This window comes from Cyclopterus lumpus, chromosome 16 (assembly GCF_009769545.1).
Source record: "Cyclopterus lumpus isolate fCycLum1 chromosome 16, fCycLum1.pri, whole genome shotgun sequence".
NCBI classification, from domain to species: domain Eukaryota; kingdom Metazoa; phylum Chordata; class Actinopteri; order Perciformes; family Cyclopteridae; genus Cyclopterus; species Cyclopterus lumpus.
Window position 1 is genome coordinate 4,419,431 of NC_046981.1, and position 20,227 is coordinate 4,439,657.

The 20,227-nt window shown below is 44.1% G+C and overlaps 1 protein-coding gene across 1 annotated transcript in view; it reads left to right on the forward strand.

Annotated features, from left to right (window-relative positions):
- LOC117745356 (eukaryotic translation initiation factor 3 subunit H) overlaps nucleotides 1-20,227 on the forward strand; it is a 35,199-nt gene that overhangs the window by 6,760 nt on the left and 8,212 nt on the right. Inside the window, exons 3-5 of the mRNA XM_034553628.1 lie at nucleotides 12,756-12,923; nucleotides 15,617-15,716; nucleotides 17,975-18,124. Of these exons, the coding sequence (XP_034409519.1) occupies nucleotides 12,756-12,923; nucleotides 15,617-15,716; nucleotides 17,975-18,124 (418 nt within the window). The remainder of the gene's footprint in view (nucleotides 1-12,755; nucleotides 12,924-15,616; nucleotides 15,717-17,974; nucleotides 18,125-20,227) is intronic.

Sequence of the window (20,227 nt, forward strand, 5' to 3'; positions counted from 1 at the left end):
AGAAGAAAGGGAGAATAGGAGTCTGAAACCTCCGTGTTTGTGAACTTCATCTTGGCGCATCGATATTCTTTTCAACATCCACAGCCGAACTGTGATAAATGATGGGAGGCCACGAGGGTTTAGCTATCCTACATTCAGACGTTGGGATGCATATTGAGATGCATTGATTGATCTATTCAAACTTTAAAATTGGCTGAAAATCAGATGCCTTGAAAATACTGTTTATTGCCACATCAAGCATGACAAACGATGACGAAGGGTCCGAAGTCTTCAGTGATATACTGCAGACCGGCAATACCGTGGTCGGCTTCGTCTGCGTAAATCCAGTGTTGTCACTCCAACCGAGCGCGAGCCGGCTGTGTTTTCATTATCGCCTTTAACGTGGAGTTGTTGCAGTCATGGGGGGTGCCAGTGTGCTTTGGAAGTAGCTTCTCACACTTGTGGTCACTTGTGCTAGGTCTATAACGTCTGTCAAGTGATGTTTCAATCAGCGTTTCATTATTCTGCACTACCTTTTTTCTTTCTGGAGGCGAATGGCCTGAAGTGCGTCTATGATTGGGGAAACTTTGCGTGAGAGGAAGGGACGCCCTCGCATCGTTGACGCCACAACACTCTTGTGCTCTCCAGAGGCACAGGAGGATATTTGGACAAATTGTTTTTGATGAATGTGTCTGAATCTCATGTTTGTTTGTTTTTTGTATCGCCGTAGCCCGATCTGACTCGTATTGACTTTCTGATGCATATCGGGTGATCGCTACGCCCCTCGATAAAGCTTCCATTTGGTGTCGTAAGATTCAGATCAATATTACTACTCCTCTGCTATCTCTAAAGAAAGGCTGGGCAGCTGTGTGTGTGTGTGTGTGTGTGTGTGTGTGTGTGTGTGTGTGTGTGTGTGTGTGTGTGTGTGTGTGTGTGTGTGTGTGTGTGTGTGTGTGTGTGTGTGTGTGTGTGTGTGTGTGTGTGTGTGTGTGTGTGTGTGTGTGTGTGTGTGTGTGTGTGTGTGTGTGTGTGTGTGTGTGTGTGTGTGTGTGTGTGTGTGTGTGTGTGTGTGTGTGTGTGTGTGTGTGTGTGTGTGTGTGTGTGTGTGTGTGTGTGTGTGTGTGTGTGTGTGTGTGTGTGTGTGTGTGTGTGTGTGTGTGTGTGTGTGTGTGTGTGTGTGTTATGCTGCCATTTCATCAACAGGTGCCAGTGTGGAGCTTTACTTGTAGGACAGTCTGTAGCAGCACATGTGACCAATATGAGGGAGCGAAAGATGGAGAAAGAGAGTAATCGAGCGCGCACAGCAGAATCCGCCTCGTATGAAAACCTATGCTGAACCCCAGCCCTCCTATTCCCCATGTCCTTGCATACTTTGTCCTTGTATCATTAACAAAATGTATGGCGAGACGTGCAGAACTGCAGGCACTTATTCTCAAGGCACTTGAGTGCAATAGAGGCACTCAAGCAGCATCTTAATAATGTGCTTTGGCCCTCTTTTGTTGTGGCATGAGCGATAATACAAAGCAGTGTCCTGGCACCGAGATTATGGACCGCCGTATACAGCAGACCTCGCAAGCTCAGTAATTGTGACCCTCTGACGCAAGAAAAGGAAGCGCACTGTTGTAGAGGGTTGCGTTTCTCAGCTGTGAAAAGGATGTGTTGCATAAGAGAATGAAATTGCAGCAAGATGCACAACATTTCAACCATTATGATTCTTATAGTTGCTTTTTTTTTCTCGATAATTTGTGTGGGATAGTGCATGTGAACCACGTTTCAGAAGTATCGTGACACCCCTATTGGTTAAACAACCGATGAAGCGTGGCTCGGTGCAATTAGCAGGCTTACAAAGCATGATTGGGTTGACGCGCAAGGAGTGATTATATCAAGCGTTGCTCAGTACCAGTTTTGGTAAATCCCTTTTGATATTCAACCCGTGTCACTCGTATTCAGCGACAGGGCGAGGGATCCGAAAGGTAGAACACAATTAGCCGGCTCTTTCCCTCTCTCTCCCCCCCCCCCCCCCCCCCCCCCCCCCTTTTTTTCTGTAACTCACTGCAGGTAAGAAAGCTGCCTACGCCATTCTCCCTGACCATTTCCCATCTTCCCCCGCTGCAATCACTCACAAGGCTTCCTTCCTGCCTTCCGTACTTTTCTTTTTTTTTTTTTTTTTTTTAATCTTGCTCTTCCTTCGTTCTGCACCACATTGTCCAAAATCTACCCCCGGCACCTCTGTCCGTCTCGGCCACATCCATTGGAGGATTTATAAAGCACAACACTTTTGGAGAGAGAAACAATTTCGGCGTCCAACCAATGGTCTGTTGGGGGTAATTATGTCCCAAAAATGAAGGTTTAGTTTTTAATTGTGTACTTATCTGACTTTTGCAGCAGTACATATGCATTTGTATATTAGAGGCTACAATTGATTTAAAATCATGCATGCATTCTTTGTAATAAGATACTGACATCATACAGAATATGTAGGTCGTAGATAGTCTATGTATATCGTCGTGTATGTTTCATTCCTCCTTGAAATATAATATATATATATATTTTTAAACCACAGCGCACTTCCTTCTGGCTCTGCTGCCGCCCCCCATGCCAACCTGCTTGGTCTCCTCCCAGGACAGGTGTTGGGGGGCTGCCAGGCCCTCTTTGCTGGGCTTCTGTCAGGCTTCCCATTGGCTCAGTCAACAGTTGTCACACTGGCGGAACAAACAAGGGAACCTGTTAATGCAATGTGTGTCCTAATTTCTTATATTTCGCGGGTAGGCCCCTTCGACAACACATGATGGTCTTTCCTTGACCACGGAGTGTTACGTTTGGACATTTGATATGATAACATATTACATATTCCACACCTAACAGGACACTTCATTAAAAAGAGCACTTAAAGTTCCTGTGTAAACAACCCGTAGGCCTTTTTAAAAAAAATTTTTTTTATGAGGTTGATTTTGCTGATTGGCACCCTCTTTTCAATTTATTTGTTTATGTCACTCCCGCTTGAATTACTCGACGAACCAATTAGCCACACATCTTCAGATTGAAGTGAATTTGATTGGGCTGTGAGACGGAGTAAAATGGCGGACGCTAAAGCACTAAAAGGAAGAAGAAAAAAATAGTGTTCCACTTCACAAGCAGCATCTGCAATACCGTGTGTGTGTGTGTGTGTGTGTGTGTGTGTGTGTGTGTGTGTGTGTGTGTATATGCATGCATCAGGCGTCAATCCCCCCCAAAAAAGAATCTAATGCAGAAGTGCCGTAAACTTTTATTCAATTTAATGGCCACCAGGGGGCGACACCACTGGTTACAAAATCTAGATCAATTCTTCAAACAACATGATGTTTTCTTTCTACTTTTGGTGTTGGGACAAATTGCATTTTCACCTTTTCTCACCGTACGGCCAAATCCCGACAGTCCCGTTAAAGCTCAAGCCGACTTCAGCCTGAGCAGAGGCCCAATCAAACACAATACATGTGGTACCTGTGTGCTTGAGGGGAGAATTGTAGTGTTATATGCCCCTTTGCATTCCTCTGTATTACAAATAATCTGCTTTGGCAATGCCTAATAAAACAGAACCTCATGAGGATAACACATTTATGCAAATGTTTTCTTCATTACTCATAATTAGGTTATTTAACAAAGGTGTGGCATGTATAAAGACATTTGCCAGTTGCAGCCTCCACTCCCCGTTATGTCTAAATGCGCTAATTTGGCACACTTTGCAAGCAAAATAAAGAATCTGGAAGTTTTTTACTGGGAGTTAAACGAAACGGAGCGGTCGTCCATGTTCTTAGTTACACCTGTGACTTGCATGCTGTTACTAGTCAACATCTGCTGCGGGAAAGGTACCCTTTTTATTCGTCTGGCTGCCACATGACTCCAAAGCTTAGTAAATCCACTGCAATGGTGTACAGCCCCCCCCCCAAAATGTCTCTGCCAGCCGTACATTTTGTGATTGTGGCCAAAGAGTTCAATTTTTGTTTCAACAGTCTGCAGTACTTTGTTCCAGAGAGCCTCTGCTTTATCCAAGTGTTGTGGAGCATACTAAAGGCAAGGGTGCCACAATGTGGATCTGCTTCAGATTTCTTTTTGGGGGGGGGGGCTTTTCATCCATCATTGTCCATCCAATGGTCCTTGACACCTCCTCTGAATATTTTCCTTCTCCTGAGATTTTAGATGATTGCCGTCTCCTTAATCCTTTCTTCCCTTTTTTTATTATTCATAAGCTAGCTAACTTGTGATATAACGGAAACCAAATGGACAAAGTCAGCGTGACCTATGCTTGACGTGTGCCCGCCCTCCAGCAGCATAATCACTGTCACATATTGCCTGTAGGTATTGTTTGTCAGAAGTGTGTGAGAAGTGCATTTGTGTGTTTCTCTCTCTCTCTCGATGATGATCTTGAACTGATCCCAAAAACTAAATTGTGTGCTTCAGTTCTGAAGACATAACATTGTACACAAGGAAAAACCGGTGCAGGTTCGAGACTTGAAATGTGTTTTTGTTCCTGCCTCAAGGTTTAAGCTTTAAAAAAAAAAAAATGATGCCGATATTTGTTGTGAAAATTTGTAATCTTCTTCAACCGAGTCAAAGCAGTGAAAGTGCAAACGGAACTAATTAAGGCCAATTACATCAGCGATTTCCTCCAGTGGGGTCTGCGAAGTCAGTCTGTGTTTTCTTCTTCTTCTTCTTTTTTTTAACGGAACTTTAATTGTAGTCTGTGGCAGACATTTTCACGGTGGGTTAATTGCAGTCGGGGGGATTGAAACCGCCTCTGCCATGATCCCTTCGCTGTACATGCACTGTTCAGCATGCAGTGAGGCATGTGGAAGGGGGGAAAAAAATAAAGTGGTCCCTTTCCTGTTCCGATAAGGTCTTCCTCGGGGTTAGCCCTTCAATAGATCACTCTACCTTCCCCAAATGGGAAATTGATCTCCTCCGTTTTTCTCTCCCTCGGTGATGCTAATCAGAAATCACTTGGCAGGCCAGCTTTAGGGGACATATATATATATATATATATATATATATATATATATATATATATATATATATATATATATCTCTCTCTCGAAGATATCATGTGAACTGTTATGTATTATGATCTCGGGGTGCTAGAAAGATTCTTCCTCGTTGACCTTTGCTCCTTGACCCCGGTCTCTCAATGAACTGGAGACCTGATGGGTCGTATCTGCTTTTGAATGCTCACCTGGCGAAATAAATCAAGTGTGTGGATCCCCGGGGGGGGGGGGCGTCATCATCGCCATCAGTTCTACTGTTTTATTCATCCGCTCCTTTTTGTCTCCACGATTCTGCCCCACATAAAATTTTGTGGGAGGGGGGGGGTCAGAATGCATTACTGCAGACTGCCGCTAATCCAGGTGGGCTGCAGGGGGAGGATGAAAGGTAAGGACTGAACGATGTGACAAGGGTGAGTTGAAGCGAAGGGCTGAGGTTTGACGTGTTGGGATGGGGGGGGGTTGAAAAGGGAGAATGTTATGAGGGGACAATCGAGCAACACGGCAAATAGGTTGAGTTGGATAAGAGAACTGGAAAAAGATGGACGGCGATCGTAAACGATGCTGGGGGGGGCGAAGAAACAGTCGGCAAAATCTGGAGCGACATGTTGAAGATAGGAAAAATGTCAACGGGGAGTAAATGGGAGAGCCGGTCGGATAAAAAGTGAGCTATCTGGTTATTGGAAGAAAATGTCAATGGTCACAAAACCCTGACTGGCAGATATGGACCAAGAATCCTACCGATAGTTTTAGGCTGACTGGCGGTGCATCATATGTGTATCAGTATTTTCTACAAAGTGGGCTTAATGTACACAAGCACTTGTATTAAGATGGATATATCATATGACTACGGTAGAGACGCAAATTGAGGGCTGCTTTAATTCAATAGACTCAACAATATAATCAATCCCTTTTCAGCAATTTCTGGCTTAATCATCTTACTTGTTGTGTTATTAATGTTACTTTGTTCAACAGAACAGATAGTAGACTAGTTTGCATCTCCAGTTGCTCCTCAAGTGCTTCGGATGGGTGAAATGCAGAGGTCCAAAATACTTAATCCTATAGCTCTTTTGAAAATATATTGATACACCTTGTTAAAAAGTCAAAATACCGCCATGCCCCCCTATGTTAAACGAGTATTGGCGAGATCAAGGAGATTTCTTTTTGTACTTTTTCTCCCCATTCAAGAAGATGAACTAGGATTTGTGCGCAAACAGTCACACACACACACCACGTCTCCGTGCACGCAATCTCCCCATTTCCAACTACAAAAACAAAAGCCCTGTGACAAGCGGCGTTGTCAAATGTGCATATGGTGAACCCGTCCGCGTGTCGCGCACACAAAGCAGCTGCTGCTCTCGCTCGTGCGCCGCCGAGTGTTTGTGTGCCGAGCGCACGAGGCAGGCAGCTCTCCACGGGGCTTGCTTAACTAAGATTAATTGCTCCTAATCCACTGTGCCAGGTGGAACATGGGCCACGCTGGGCACACACACACACACACACACACACACACACAGACAGACTCCGTCACAAATAGGAGAAAGCCCCGGACCAGACCACAACTCGATACCGCCATTTACTTCTCGACAACCGCTCCCTCCTTCCGTCAGATGAGCACGTGGACGGACAAGACGCCTGATTTTTTTTTACCATATTCACCTGTACAATGTGCATTTAATTATCCCTAAATGAAAATCTGTATATTGAAACCATAGCTAAACTACTATTGTATTATAATTAGCACTTATTGACATATGACACGTTTTTGTCATAGGTTGGCTTTCCCATGTGCCATCTTTCTCTCACACACACACACACACACACCGCTATGTGCTTCACTTTTGAGGCTCAATTAGCAAATCGCATTCACAGATGAAAGGCAAGCGGACGCCTTCCATGTACCTTTCACACTTTCTCCATCTGCATCGCGTCCTTTCACTTTTCCGCTCCACCGCCTCTATTTCCGTCTCCCGCGCGCGTCGTAATGATGTCGAGTGGTCGACCTCATTAATCTCGTGACGGCAACGTTGTTGTTGTTGTGCAGATAATGCATCTACATCAATGCTTTCCAAAAGGATTCCAGTGACTGCCTCTGGTGGGTCAGGGTTTAGTACAAGTTAGTGAGTTGGACAATCTATAATCTCTATAATTTTGTCCGTGTCCTTGAAGAAGAACAAATGTCCTCTCCCCTTTCTGGTCATTTATTGAGATTGTTTTTCACTCTCTAGCTTGATGATATTTCATTCCACAAGGATGGTGCTCTTCCCCCCCCCCCCCCCACCAAAAAAAAAGTATTATATTGACCCACAACATGCACAGGGCCTCGACGTGTTTGATTTGCAATGTGATGAACGGACTCGGTGGAGGAGACAAACGCATTAATATCGCGGGTTATTCTACCGCTGCTGTTTAGGGACTCCCGAGGAGTGGCAAGGCTACAGCGGGCTTCAAACGGCAAGATTGACTTTGTTCTCCAAACTAGAAAACACCAGATGTATTGTTTTGTAGGTAAAGTCAGGCTAGGTGTGTGTGTGTGTGTGTGTGTGTGTGTGTTTTGTAGAATGCCCAACAGGATTGTCAGAGATGCACCTCCACGTTTGTTTAGTTTTTCTTCCTCCTTGGAGCTGAAGTATTTATGACATGCCAAGATGAACATGCTTTGCTGTCACCTCTGAGCACCACTGGCAAAAAAATATGAGGAATTAGTCATTTAGAGCAGCCGGCAAGGCTCTCAGTCCTATCAATCATCCAAAATGTCCATCGTTTTGTGCTTTCTTTTTCCCCCTCGTGTCAACTTTGCTTTGACCCATCAATATCCTCTCAAAGTCAAAAGGCATTTTCTCTGCGCCGGGTGAGCGAGGTAAGAAAGCGAGCCCTCCTTCTTGACTCTTACCATGCCGAACACAACCACTACTCTTTTGGAGTGCTCTTCATTCAAAGCGGTATATTTCTGTTCTGAAAACCAAGCTTTGAAGATTTTTATTTTTTTTTTCTTTCTTTCTTTTTTCTCCTCACCATTTCACTTAAATTGTCCTTCTTTTTCTTTTCTTTTTTTTTTTATCCGTGATGGATTTTAAAAAGCTCATCGTTGTGACTCACGGAAAACTTTCAAGAAAATTTAAGAAAGTTATTTTTGGATAGAGGTCTGATTGGGCCATCTAACCCCTTTTTAAAAAAAAATCTATTCAAAATGTCCTTTCACCAAACTGAGGAGGTAGAGGGGAGATGAAGGGGAAATGTTCTCGAGCTCACCAATTTTCAACCTTTGACATCATTGAATTAATTTTTTTAAATTCTTTTCAACTTGACATTAATGAATATAAACTGTTTATATACCCTTGTGCTTTCTTTGTCCCTTTGTGTGTAAAACACTGCAACAGGCGCGGCCTAGTCGGCCAGTCAAGGTGGTGATTTAGAATGTGTTGTGACAACAGGTGTGTGTGTGTGTGTGTGTGTGTGTGTGTGTGTGTGTGTGTGTGTGTGTGTGTGTGTGTGTGTGTGTGTGTGTGTGTGTGTGTGTGTGTGTGTGCGTCCTCACATTCAGAGACGCACTCACACACATCTTGCTGCCTACGCTGAGATGTTGTGGCCTGCAGCAGCATGCACGGTCTGATGCAGTTCACCTCTTGTTGTCATTGAGTATTAGAGTATGGACTATCTGTCTGGTTCATTGCAGAGACACACACACACATGCACACACTGGACGTGCCTTGTTGATTATGACTCTTAACCCCCGTTGCCCACGGTCAGGAGTTTAGCTCCCAGCTGATAGATACATATACGTACACGCTCGCTTTAGATGTACATGGCATCCTCGGGCTTCACACTTTCTCTTTGCCGCTGCGCTTTCCACACATGCACACACACACACACACATTCCTGCTCACCCACATTTTGCACCTCAGAATCACATCCTGGTTCACCCTTCTCTCGATATTTTAAATACACTTTCACTTTGTCTTAGTCTTACACCCCCTGTCCTCTCTCTGTCACACACACACACGCACACACTCTGAAGCAGCGCGAAGGGAATGGGCAGATTCATTCCCTGTCTGGCCTCGGGACCCAGATTGATTGATGGGAGAGGAGGCAGGGCAGCAGAAATGAATGAGGAATAGCAAACGGGGGCGCATGCTTCCCACCTCTGCGCCTTGATGATATTGTGAAATTGGTTATTCTCTGGCTTACGCTGTCGTTAATGTCCACAGAATGTTAACGGCTGTCTCGGTAATGCAACAACGGGGAGCAAGATGGGGTTTTGTTTTGTTTCCAACAGAAAATATAGAGGGCATGTTATGCCGGGACCTACATTTTCTTTCTTTTGAGTCTCACCCCTTGACAAGACAGAATCCAGATATCGAAGGTATTTGAGCGTCCTCCTCACAGGTCTGTCAGCAGCTGGATTCTTCTCTAGTTGGACAGGCGCTTTTGAAGCTGAGGGTAAAGTCTTCACGTAAGGTCACCTCCACCTCAGTGGTAGCTGAAATACCTTTAACTAGAACACAGATGGCTGTCCTCCCAATACACTCTGTACCTTTTTTTTCTTTGGAAATATGAAGACAAAAGGGGCCAACACGTTTCTCCCCTCTAGTCACGTATGAATGTTTTGTTTCTCGAGGTATTCGTTACGTTGTTGTCCTCCAATCCCTTCCATTCTAAACAATGTCAGTCAAGAGATGTTGCTGCTCTAAATACAATTGTTTGATGTACACCGACCCTTTTTTTTTGTACACCAAAAATTGATGCCTGCACGTATATACAGAATACCCACCTTCGTCACAGGGTCACACAGTTTGTTTTTCTATCTCCTCTTCTTTTCTTTTTTTCACAGCGGTAGTTCTTGTTTGTTTTTGTTTTTTTTGGAACAAACAAGGTAGCAATCCTGTAGCATTTACAAGGCTCTGTGTTCTGCATTGGCTCTGTGGCGGATGAGCTGGCTGGCTTGCCACTGGCTTGTAGTCTCACTCGCCGAATCCCAGTTCACCCGTCGGGCTGCGTGTCGGGTCGGTTGTCTGTCTCCCTGAAGATGGTAAGAATACAAGTCGGTCTCCTTACTGCCTTCAAAAATATATTCTGTGCACATTAGTTACAGACCTGCACAATGTTTTAGACCATTTTCAGTGCTCTGCATACAGTACAGAACATTTTTCGGTGCTTTCATTTTTAATCGGCATCAGTTTGCAGTATCGCTTTTTATAAATGTTTATTTTAGGGTAATGGAAGTGTAAAATAAGTGTAATGATTAATTGGAACGGAGGCAAAAGTTTGTAATATTAATGTAAAGCGACGGGCGTTTAATCTTGGATTGCTAAACTCTGCCTCTGGGTAGCCGGCATGCGGTTAGACGCCTCTCGCAAACAGAACTTCCTCAACTGGTTGCAACAAAAACAGGTCTTTTAGTTTAATGAAAATAAGCTACTTTTTTCCCCAATAGTGGCAATTGCATCCCAAAATGTGCAGAGGATTTCTTTCTTTTTTTTAAATTCTTTTTTTAAAATTTTTATACTGTCTTTTGACTAACTCAAATATTCCGATATTCGTGTTTTTATTCGAGCCGAAGTATTCAGCCGAGGAAGTGCACCCACAAAATGGCTGCGGCTGCTTTGGCCGTGCAGAAGGTTGCGACCAGAATTACTTGCGTGTTGCAACCTGTTAAATAACGGCTCGGCGAGCAGTAGAACTCTTTTGCAAATATTGATATGATTACGTAAATAGAAAGTAAATACTATAAATTAAAGACTAAAAGCACTCGTATCTACTAAATGGGCAGATACGTTGCGAATGAAGTGATTAGTTGAATGCTATAAAACAAACCGACTTGGCATATTTAGATGTTGTTCTGGTTATGAAGAACTGGGTTAGCGGGTTGGATTGGACATCAGAGATGGCCGATTGGTTTTCCTGCCTCTGTTGTCAATCCTTCAGCTTTCACTTCAGAGACGGATCACTTTGTGCACAATTTCCCAGCTAATGGCGGCGTGTCGGGGGCATGTGTACGCATCAGTGCGGCTTTAAGAGGTAAGTGCTCGTACTGGTTGGCGTAGAGGTGCAGAGACCGATACAGTAGGAAGGTGGCTCTGTGTTTTAAAGCCTGCTGCCAGCCTTCCCCTGGGCAGAGCTGCTCTCCGACAGACTGACTCTGCTCGACTCAAATCCGGCCCCTTCGCCCTCCTCCACTGCGACGGGGTGAACTCCGTTTGTCGTCACCCTCGCGGCTAAATGAAGCGCCCTTCTTTGACGCGTGTAGACGCAGCGCCGGGCGTCATGTTTTAATTCTCACCTACTTCTCATTTGTCACAGTAGACTCAGAATTACAAAGAAGACACTATGAACTATACTTTGCTACTACGCTTAATTACAGCTAAGAAACATGCGCGCACACACACACAGTGCCAGACACCCCTCTCTGTGTGGTTTGTCACAGCGTTGCTACACGATCCCCAATCTCGCTCTTTCCCCTGATAAAACCCAATCTTCCTGAATTCCTTTCGCCTGCTCCCCATCTCCTCCCACCACTATATCACCCCGTAAATCTACTCCGCTCCCTTTTTATCTCCTGACGACGCCAATCACTAAATAAAAAGGCCAGATAAGGTTCGATTGGGGCAGCCGGTCCATCCCTGTGAATGGGCGGGCCTCTTTGGCCGCCTGTCTGCCTGTCCCCTCCATCCAGTGTTCAGTGTGTGTTGTTGTCAGGAGGGAGAGGAGCCTCGGCACTGCCCCTCGTGAGGCACTCCTGCAAGAGATGAATGTGTAATTGTGCGCAGACCCTTTGCCACTTTGTTTTCTGAGTCGAGTCCAGCGGAGGCAAGAGATGGGCGTGCTTGTGGGAGGTTCGTTTGACCGGATTAGTCGACGCAAATAAACCAGGAGGTTGATGCGTGTGCGGGACTGCTCTGTTTTGTAAGTGCCACATGTACTCGGGAGAGAGGTCGGGATCGCTTGACATCGCCACCAGGGGTCAAATTCAGGCAATTGGATAGAACCCGAAAAGAGGAGATGCCATTCTCCTCACCACCCTCTTCCGTTTCCTCTCCTCACTATCTGCCACCTTTCCATCGTCTTTGAATCTCTCTCGCCTCTCCAGTTTGTTCTTGTTAACAGCCCCAGCAGGAGAAGGATGTGCTCTACAGGCTGGGGTCTAGGGGGCCACAGCTGCCCAATAACACCTGATTTATCAACCTCCTCCAGCTAGCCTGCATAGAGATGCTGTTTTGCTCTCTTGCTTTGGTTGTTTCTTACAGCCGACGAGGCAGGTTGTTTGTATTTCTGGCTGCCCGTCCTTAGGATGTGTCTGGCGTAATGAAATGGCTCTCCTTGTGATGTATCTAGCCTTCTCTCCAGTTGCTGAAGCCTGTCTCTGTATCTATCTGTCCCTTATTTCTCTGCCAGGATGTATTTTCTGACATAAGGAATGAAAGGGTGACTGGTTTGTCTCGGAGGATGTTTTATTTTTTTGGGGGGGGAATCTCTACCACAACCACTTGATAACAGAAGATGAATTTGTGTTTGTTTTTCTCTTTAAAAGTCCTTGTTTGTTTTTCACACCGCCTTCTGTTCGTACACCATGTCCAGTTACAGATGGAGACCAAAAACAATCTCAGATCCCCCACACTACAAAAAAAAAGAATCCCCAAGCCGATTTTTAATGGCGTTCGTTCTGAATTAAATGTTTTTCCATCTCCCCTTCTCTTTTCCCATTCTTCTGACTTTTCATCTCTCCATTTCTCTCTCTCTCTCTCTCTCTCTCTCTGCCTTTAGTCCAGTACCAGATGGAGATGATGCGTTCCCTGCGTCACGTTAACATCGACCATCTGCATGTGGGCTGGTACCAGTCCACCTACTATGGCTCCTTTGTCAGCCGGGCGCTGCTCGACTCCCAGTTCAGCTATCAGCACGCCATCGAGGAGTCTGTTGTTCTCATCTATGGTAAGTAGACCCATACAGAAGACTGGGGAATAACTGGTTTGTCACTCACCACGATATCATACTCAAATACATTAATAACCTTTTATATGCAATTGGTAGTACACAAGACAACTGCTCCAAAACGTCCAAAGGTGTGTGGCCTGTCGCACATCATGTGCTCTACAAGTCTCTTGACAAATGTGGCCTGGGCAAAAGCATTAAGATGTACACTTTAGTTAAATTAAAATGGAATGCCTAATTTAGTTTGTAATGTTCCACCCAAGGCGGCTCTTAAACGTTCTTTCTCATGGCCATCAAGGGGCAAACGCTTCTGTCCACCGAGAGGAGTACCACGGTCACTTCATGTTCTCAGATTGTACAAATCCACGACAGGCAAAGATTAATTTTAACCAGCTGACATATGAACCCCTCTGATCTAGTCCTGCTGGCCAATCAGGCGGCCAGTCGGTCCTTTCTCATTCTAAACGAGGGCTCCTATTAATGTCGGTCAATAATGCAGCGCTTACTGGATCAAAGCACCTCAAAGGAATTTACATTATCTCTCTTTAAAGACAAAGGGAAAGAAAATTGATTTGACTTTTTGTCTTCTCGTTCATTAGCTCGCCGGTCATTTTAAACCAATTGCCAATCAGGTGCCTCGCTGGCGAGCTAATGGCTTCCGTCCAATGACAGCGTAGAGCCATCGGTTTAGTGGGTTGTTTAACCAATTGGATATGACGACAGTTTTTCTTGCACGAGGTGAACAAGTTGAAAAGGTGCGATTCAGAGCTTTCAAGTCGGGGACGTGTATATTTATTTCATAAATATATAACTTTTAATTGAATTTTGACACCCGACAAATGGTCTCAAATGCACCCCCGTGCCAATTCGAAGAACGTTCTCTGTTGGGATTACATTTAAATTAAATTCACTTGATTTTCTTGGTTCAGGAATGAAGACAAATCTGAAACTGATAACGCGTGCAAAGACGCACATTGTAGATTCTGGCCTCACCTGGCAGGACACATTTCGAACCTATTCGGGAGGCTCCCTACGAGCTGCAAGCGTCCTATGAAGAGGAGAAAGTTGTCTTAATCAAGCGTGGCTGTCGCCGACCAGTCTCAATGGAGATTGGCTGCTATGGATTGAGATTGGCTGCGGCTTGTTTTTTTCGGAGTGGCTGTGCTGTTGGAAAATGGCTCCGCACAGTTGGCTCTTGGGAACGGTGTAAGTCACGCAAACATTTCCGGTAGACTGTAGTTTGGCGGCTGTCAGCCAGTCTGAGCCCCTATTACCACTTTCTCTCTGTCTCTCTCTCTGACTCTCGCTCTCTCTCTCTGAATTGGTTTAATATAATAGAGGGCCTGCTGTGTAAATGTCCCATTGCAATCCTCCGCTCACCTCTTTGCTGCTCAGATTTGTATGCCTACGCAGACACAAGTGTTTCCATCCATAAAAAGGAATGGAAAATAATTCCAGTTAAGTGACGATCAATCAAGTGAGAGATCCAAATGGGGGAGGGACCGGGTCTCACCTGATTGCTTTTTTTTTTTAATGGTTGGCTCTCCAGCTAGCAACAGGACATTTTACACTTGTGATATTCACATCAGTTTGACTTCTTTCTGTTTTCCTAATTAGTAAACGTGACGCATAACAAAATAAAGTGCAGCGTCAATACCGCTGCTTTCACATTCAGTATTGGGCAACATGCATTCTGGATTAGAGGCTCCATCGTAACTTTGGTGATGGCGTGCAGTGCAACAAGCGCACACACACGCACGCGCACGCACACACACCACTGCATTCCACAAATAGAAAGCCGACCTCATTATTGCTGTTGTGGTGTCATACAAAGTTTATTTGCACAGCTCAATTTTGAGAGTATTTCAGAGGGAGTTTGTTCAATCTGTCTGTAACTTCGTCACCAGTTCAACAACATGTGAAGCAAATGATTAGAGTCTTATTGCACCATATTACTGATCCATATAGTGGTAAAGGTATGTTAAATCAATGTCTCAGGAGGTGTCTGGTTGTGATTGCGTATTACTGACACAACTCTCACTCCAGACCTGCATAAAGACATTAAATAAATAATTTTGTCAGCAGGCGACGGATCATTTTCCATTGTTTTCCGATTGCGTACCAGACAAAAACTTGAAAGCCAGAAGCGATCGGATTGTTTTGCTGATAACTAGAACATTTGTATATCAATTACTCGCCCTGTGTTACTTTCAAACTCGGGAGGGAAAACTAATTTTCAAGGTATTGATAAAATGAAGTAAATCGAGAGCAGGTGTAACAGCAAAAAACACATCAAAACATCACTTTACAAACTCTCACAAGGATAATTCCGAGGCTCATTTATCTTGTGTGCTCACTACTTCCCCCCCCCCCCCCCCCCCCAAAAAAAATAAAGCCTTGATCCCAAAACACACGCATGCATTCTCGATTCAGGCGTGTGCGCCTCGCCCGGACTGGTGCGGAGTAGCCTGCCTGCGTTGGTGAAGTACTGAGCATCCAACGGGATGAATGAGACTTGGATTGTACTGCGCGGGGTTGTGTGAGACTTTGTGAACAGATGTTTTGACGTCTCACCGATTTCGGGACGTGTGATGAGTAATTGCTATACAGATGGCCATTTTCAGAGAGGACGTTTTCCATTTGTTTTTAAAAGAGCAATTTAACATAATTTTCTTCTACTCTTGTCATTCTAGACCCGATTAAGACGGCACAAGGCTCCCTGTCCCTTAAGGCCTACAGGCTCACCCCCAAACTCATGGAGATCTGCAAAGAGAAAGACTTTACACCGGAGGGGTGAGTAGCTCATCGCGGCAAACGTTAAAATGTTCACATTTGTGCATATAATGGACATATGGGCTAACATGGTTCGTCTGTTCACTCTGCCTATTAGTTGGATGCAAATATAGACTTGTGCATCCATAGGGGAGGCATTTAGTAGCGGTTGCAGATTGATGCTGATGATGATGATGATTTATCAGTTCGCCCTTGCCTGTCAAACAAATGTTCCATGTTTACGCTTTTTTTTCCTCTGACCGTGAGGCTTATGGTAATTGCTTTTAAATTGCAGCTAAAAGGGAATGTAATGAGGGGACTATTTTCCAGTCAGTTTGGGGTACTCCAAGTGCAGAAACGCATGAAGAGACGCACGCGTGTGCACTGACACATTATATATATATATATATATATATATAAAACATAAAAAAAAATAATGTAAATTCCCTAAAAGCGTATTTGCAGGGAGAAAGGTAAAATGTAACCGCATCATTTCATTTTCTTTCCCATTTCCTTTTTATTTCTCCACCTGTGTGTCTTTTATTGCCAGCGACTCTGTTATTGACCCAGTGTGCTCAGTCAGGACCCTTCTCATTTCTTCAGCTTTTCATTAGTTCTTATGATTTATTACGGCCACAATCTGTAGCTATCGGTGTTCCCAATAAGCCCGTGATTGAGAGGGGGGCAGCACAGGGCAGGAAAGGACAATATCCCCCACATAACAACAATCTCGCATCGACGCCATTATTTTCAGAATAGACTGGAAATCTGAATATCAATATATATATTTTTTTCCCCCACCCAAAGATTCAAAACTTCAAAAGCGTTTAATTTCTGCTTTTTACACAACAGTGTGTATAAAAAAAAAAAATAAAAAAAAGAAGCAGTCTCTTTCATGTTGGTGTATTTGATGTCGTATAAGCTTGCATATATTGTGCACCTCTTCTAAAATGAAAGGCAGGGACAGATGAGTGCTGAATAGCCCCGTCCCTTTGAACTGCCCTCCAAGTCTGCTGGGCTGTGGAGGCAGTGGTCCTCCACTCCAGCACACAATATGAAGTATCAAATTAGTCGGCCTGTGGAGTCGACCTTTTGGCTTTGTCCAGTGGGGCCCAACTAGGAAAGAGCGTGGCATTAAGTGTGCCTACGTCCACTAGGGTTGAGCGTTTTTGTCCTGCCTGGAATGTGCCCGTCCTTCCTTATCCTCACGGACAACTTTTTTTGTTTTTAATATATCGCTCTGCAGGCATTTGAAAAGGTCATAATTTGCAGGAAAAATATTGTTAAAGCGCCGCAGATGGATAATTGTGCCAATACGTAGAGCAAACGGTATTTATGCTGTATCATTATAGATTTTACTTGGACAATGCCGCTATCCAAACTCGATTGTTGATCCTCCCGCTGATTGTCCACTTCTGCTGCCTCAGAGTCTCTTCCTAAAGTTTGATAGTCATTTAAAAAAATTACTATCAAAATCAGATGATGCTCTGCAGCTATATTTATCACAATATACTGTGTGTGTGTGTATGTATGTGTGCATATATATATATATATATATATATATATATATATATATATATATATATATATATATATATATATATATATATATACACACACATCTCTGGTTCTGGTACAGTGCACACGGTGAATTAATGCGGCGAGCGTCTTGATTCCATAACAAGCCAACATTAGACGCATTCAGACATTAGCTTGTGGCTCATGCACTGTGCACAAGTGACGGGCTGAACCGAGGCAGTGAGTCAATGCTATTGGATTTATGTGAGGCATTAAGCAAAGTTTGAAGTTCCATTTCGTGTTAACAGGCCCATGTCAGAGAAAGAGAGAGAGAGAGAGATGCAGCTTTTTCTCCCGAGGGACAAGAAGAGGTGGTTAAAAATCAGTCGGTGCTTTGCAAGCTTATCAGTAGAGCCCATAAAGTCATTTAGGCGACTGGGTCTGACATTGCTCCGATGGGGGGGTGGGGGTTGAGCAATATGGACACCCTCTCCTATCGCAACCTTTTCAGATATCAAAATGCGACATGTATAACATTACTGTTCATTTTTCTTTTACTTGGCTGCGTTCCAATTTACTGTAAATTGCGAGCCGAGTGGTGACGGCACAACGCTCTTATTTGCAACCGCTATCCAAAATTCTATGCAAAACCAAATACACAGGAATAGAAATGTATTAATACTAGTTTATTGCACAGAATACGTATCATAATAATCCCTGACATGACGCTCTCCTCCCGTCTTCTCTCCTCTTCTGTCCAGCTTGAAGAAGGCCAACATCGGCTTTGAGCACATGTTCGAAGAGGTGCCGATTCTCATCAAAAACTCCCACCTCATCAACGCGCTGATGTGGGATCTAGAGGACAAGTCGACGGTCGCCGACAAGCACGAGCTGCTCAACCTCTCAAGCAGGTCAGACGTGAGCTCATGCAGCCATTTTTTTTGCCAAGAAGGCCGTAGGCCACACCCCCTCGGTCGTAGAATCGTTGATAGTACATTTGCTATCTGCATCAACTAGTTCCAACATGTTTTAATTGACACGCTGCATGGTCTGGTGGGGCATTGTGTGGGTTTACCTATAAAACAATAGTGCAACCTTCAATCTGGCTGTACGTGAAGGTGATCTCTCAGATTTAACTGCTGAGTGATTTTTAGTTTCTCCCTCATCTATAATTCACAGGTTCTCTTTGTTTTGTTTATTTCCGAGTTTCACGGCTCCTGTTTACAGAACACATTCGTAATCTCATATCTTCATGTTTCATGCCGTGTGATTTTATATTATATCTTCTGTTATATGACACTTGACTGCATCGAGGTGTTTTTATAAGCACAATGGCAAGATAGGAAACATACCGTCGTAATAAGGTTCATCAGCAGACCTTCATCAGTCTCTGTGTAAAATCACTCTACAATAAAATCCATGAAAACTGCTTATTTATGGAAAATACATCACCCCAAAGCATCAAACACGATGCAAAATTAAATGTGTGTTAGAACTGGGCATGCATATACCTATTTAAGAATAATGTCTTCCTGTAAGAAACATCTTACAACCGTGTCATGGTATCTCTTTAAATCCACAGGGTGCCTTCCCAGACATGAGGTAAAAGCTACTTCTAAATTAAAATTGATTTGACAGGGAACTCCTGCACGGTTCTAAAGTGTACCACATTGGTGGAAAGAATACACGGTCTATTGATAGGCAGGCTAATTCTTATCCACCATGGTTTCATTGCTGTTTTCATGCATTTCTAAAGGATGGCTGGTTTAAAAATGTGTATCTTTTTATTATTATTATTATCACAAAAGTCCCATGACTCAATGAATTCATCTTACTAAACACAAACAGTTATGCGTCTGCGCTATTGTCTTCCAAAACCTATTAAAACTTGCATAAAAGAGCCATATTATTGTATTGGGTGACATATATTCCGTCATTACACGGCCAGTAGAGTTCATTCTGATCTCTGGAAAGCAAATACTCACACGCTCTCAGTTAGTTTGCTTTGTCATTTCATTAGAGCTTAAAGACTACCAGGCGGGTGACTCCTCTCAAAATGCGTTACTTGCCATGGAAATGTTTTACTTCAACAGTCGTACTGTGCATCTTTAGCAGCATGAAACAAGCCCCACAATGCATTTGTTTGGGTCACGTCTGTAACCACCACCAATCCACAGTCTGGTTCTTTAGCCATGCTTGACCAATTGTGTTATTTTTCGGCGGGTTGGTATCAGACGTTTTGATTGGATCATCCCGTCCAAAATGTCAAAATATATTTATTCAGAAATGCCTCCCCCAAAAAAAAAAACAGGACCCGCCATCAAAACTTTGTGTTCCATCACTAATGAGCACAATGTGACCAAATATCACCCCCACCACCATATCAGCTCACAGACTCTGGCACTTAAAAAAAAAAAAAAAAAGTCTCGCATTTAGATCTCAGAGGGCTCTCGGCATCAGTCTCAGGAGAATTTATCAGCAAACATTTATTGAGATCAACCGCTGAAATTGGAGCAACAGCTGCGAAGCTTCCCAGGAGCAGGTGTGAGGAATTAGCACAATAATGACTCAAAGTGCTGATTTACACACCGGTAGCTCGCAGAGCACTCTGCGCTCACTCTGCGCTCACTCTGCGCTCACTCTGCGCTCACTCTGCGCTCACTCTGCGCTCACTCACACCCTTTGGGAGTTGTTGTGCTTCTTCTCCTCTGTGTCCTGTAAGTAAACCAACGTCCTATGTTGAGCTCTGTTGTGTGGCGGGCTGACTTGAAGTGTGTCGCTTCTTCACTTTTTCTTGCATGTTGTTCCATTTTCCCAAATGACTACTCTGAAGTTGAAACATAGCTTTTGATATGACCCGAAATGGGGCAGAAAGCAGCCCGGCTTCTCCCCCTGTGGGTTTCCTGGCACGACTGCCGATGGGATGTCTGGACGAGGGTGAAATTGTTTCCTGAAGTTGTCACATTGCTGCAGCTCTGTCCTTGTATTGGATTGTGGCGTCCGTCTCTTTACAT